This window comes from Lontra canadensis, unplaced genomic scaffold, assembly GCF_010015895.1.
Source record: "Lontra canadensis isolate GAN:19392208 unplaced genomic scaffold, GSC_riverotter_1.0 scaffold94, whole genome shotgun sequence".
Taxonomy (NCBI): domain Eukaryota; kingdom Metazoa; phylum Chordata; class Mammalia; order Carnivora; family Mustelidae; genus Lontra; species Lontra canadensis.
Genome location: NW_022631088.1, coordinates 7,348,536 through 7,349,131, shown reverse-complemented (window position 1 = coordinate 7,349,131; position 596 = coordinate 7,348,536). Strand labels below are relative to the sequence as shown.

The window sequence follows — 596 nt, the reverse complement described above, 5'->3', positions numbered from 1 at the left end:
GGTCATGCAAGACGCCGACGGACACCTCCCCCTCCTCCCGACCCCTCCTGTAAGGCGGCTCACCCTCCCGGGTCCCCACGCGCGGAGGCCCCTGTCCTGGGGCCGCGGGAAGGCCCTGCCCCGCTGCGCGCAGCCGAGTGACCCCCACCCCGCAGTCCTCCAAGGACCGAGCCGCCCGGCTAGGCCCTTTTCCTGCGGCGCCCCCTCCCCGTACCTAAGGAGCTCGCGTAGACGTCGGTGGCGCCGCAGGCCGGGGGTCCCAGGAGCCCCGCGGCCGCGCACAGCAGCGGCAACATGACCCACATCCTGGCGCCTCCGCCCGCGGACTGGCAGCGAGCGCGGGGAGCCAGGCCGAGGAGGCTGCGGGGGCGGGGCTGGGCTCCGGGGGCGGGGCTCCGCGGCTGCGGGGGCGGGGACGGAACTCCAGGGGCGGGGCTCCGGGGGCGGGGCTGGGCTCCCGGACACACCTGCGCGCCGGGCCCCACCTGCGCTCCGCCGCCGGCTCCTGCTGCGGGTGCCAGGAAAGCGCGCCGTGGGGCTGGCCCGGGTGCTGCGGGGGCGGTCACGGCCTGACCTCGCCCTCTCCCTGCACGCCG

At 78.4% G+C, this 596-nt stretch overlaps 1 protein-coding gene across 1 annotated transcript in view; it reads right to left on the bottom strand.

Moving 5' to 3' along the window:
- Nucleotides 1-343, bottom strand: part of CTSH (cathepsin H) — a 13,490-nt gene extending 13,147 nt beyond the window's left edge. Inside the window, exon 1 of the mRNA XM_032836823.1 lies at nt 215-343. Within this exon, the coding sequence (XP_032692714.1) occupies nt 215-305 (91 nt within the window). The 5' untranslated portion in view covers nt 306-343. The remainder of the gene's footprint in view (nt 1-214) is intronic.
- Nucleotides 344-596: the final 253 nt, after the last annotated feature.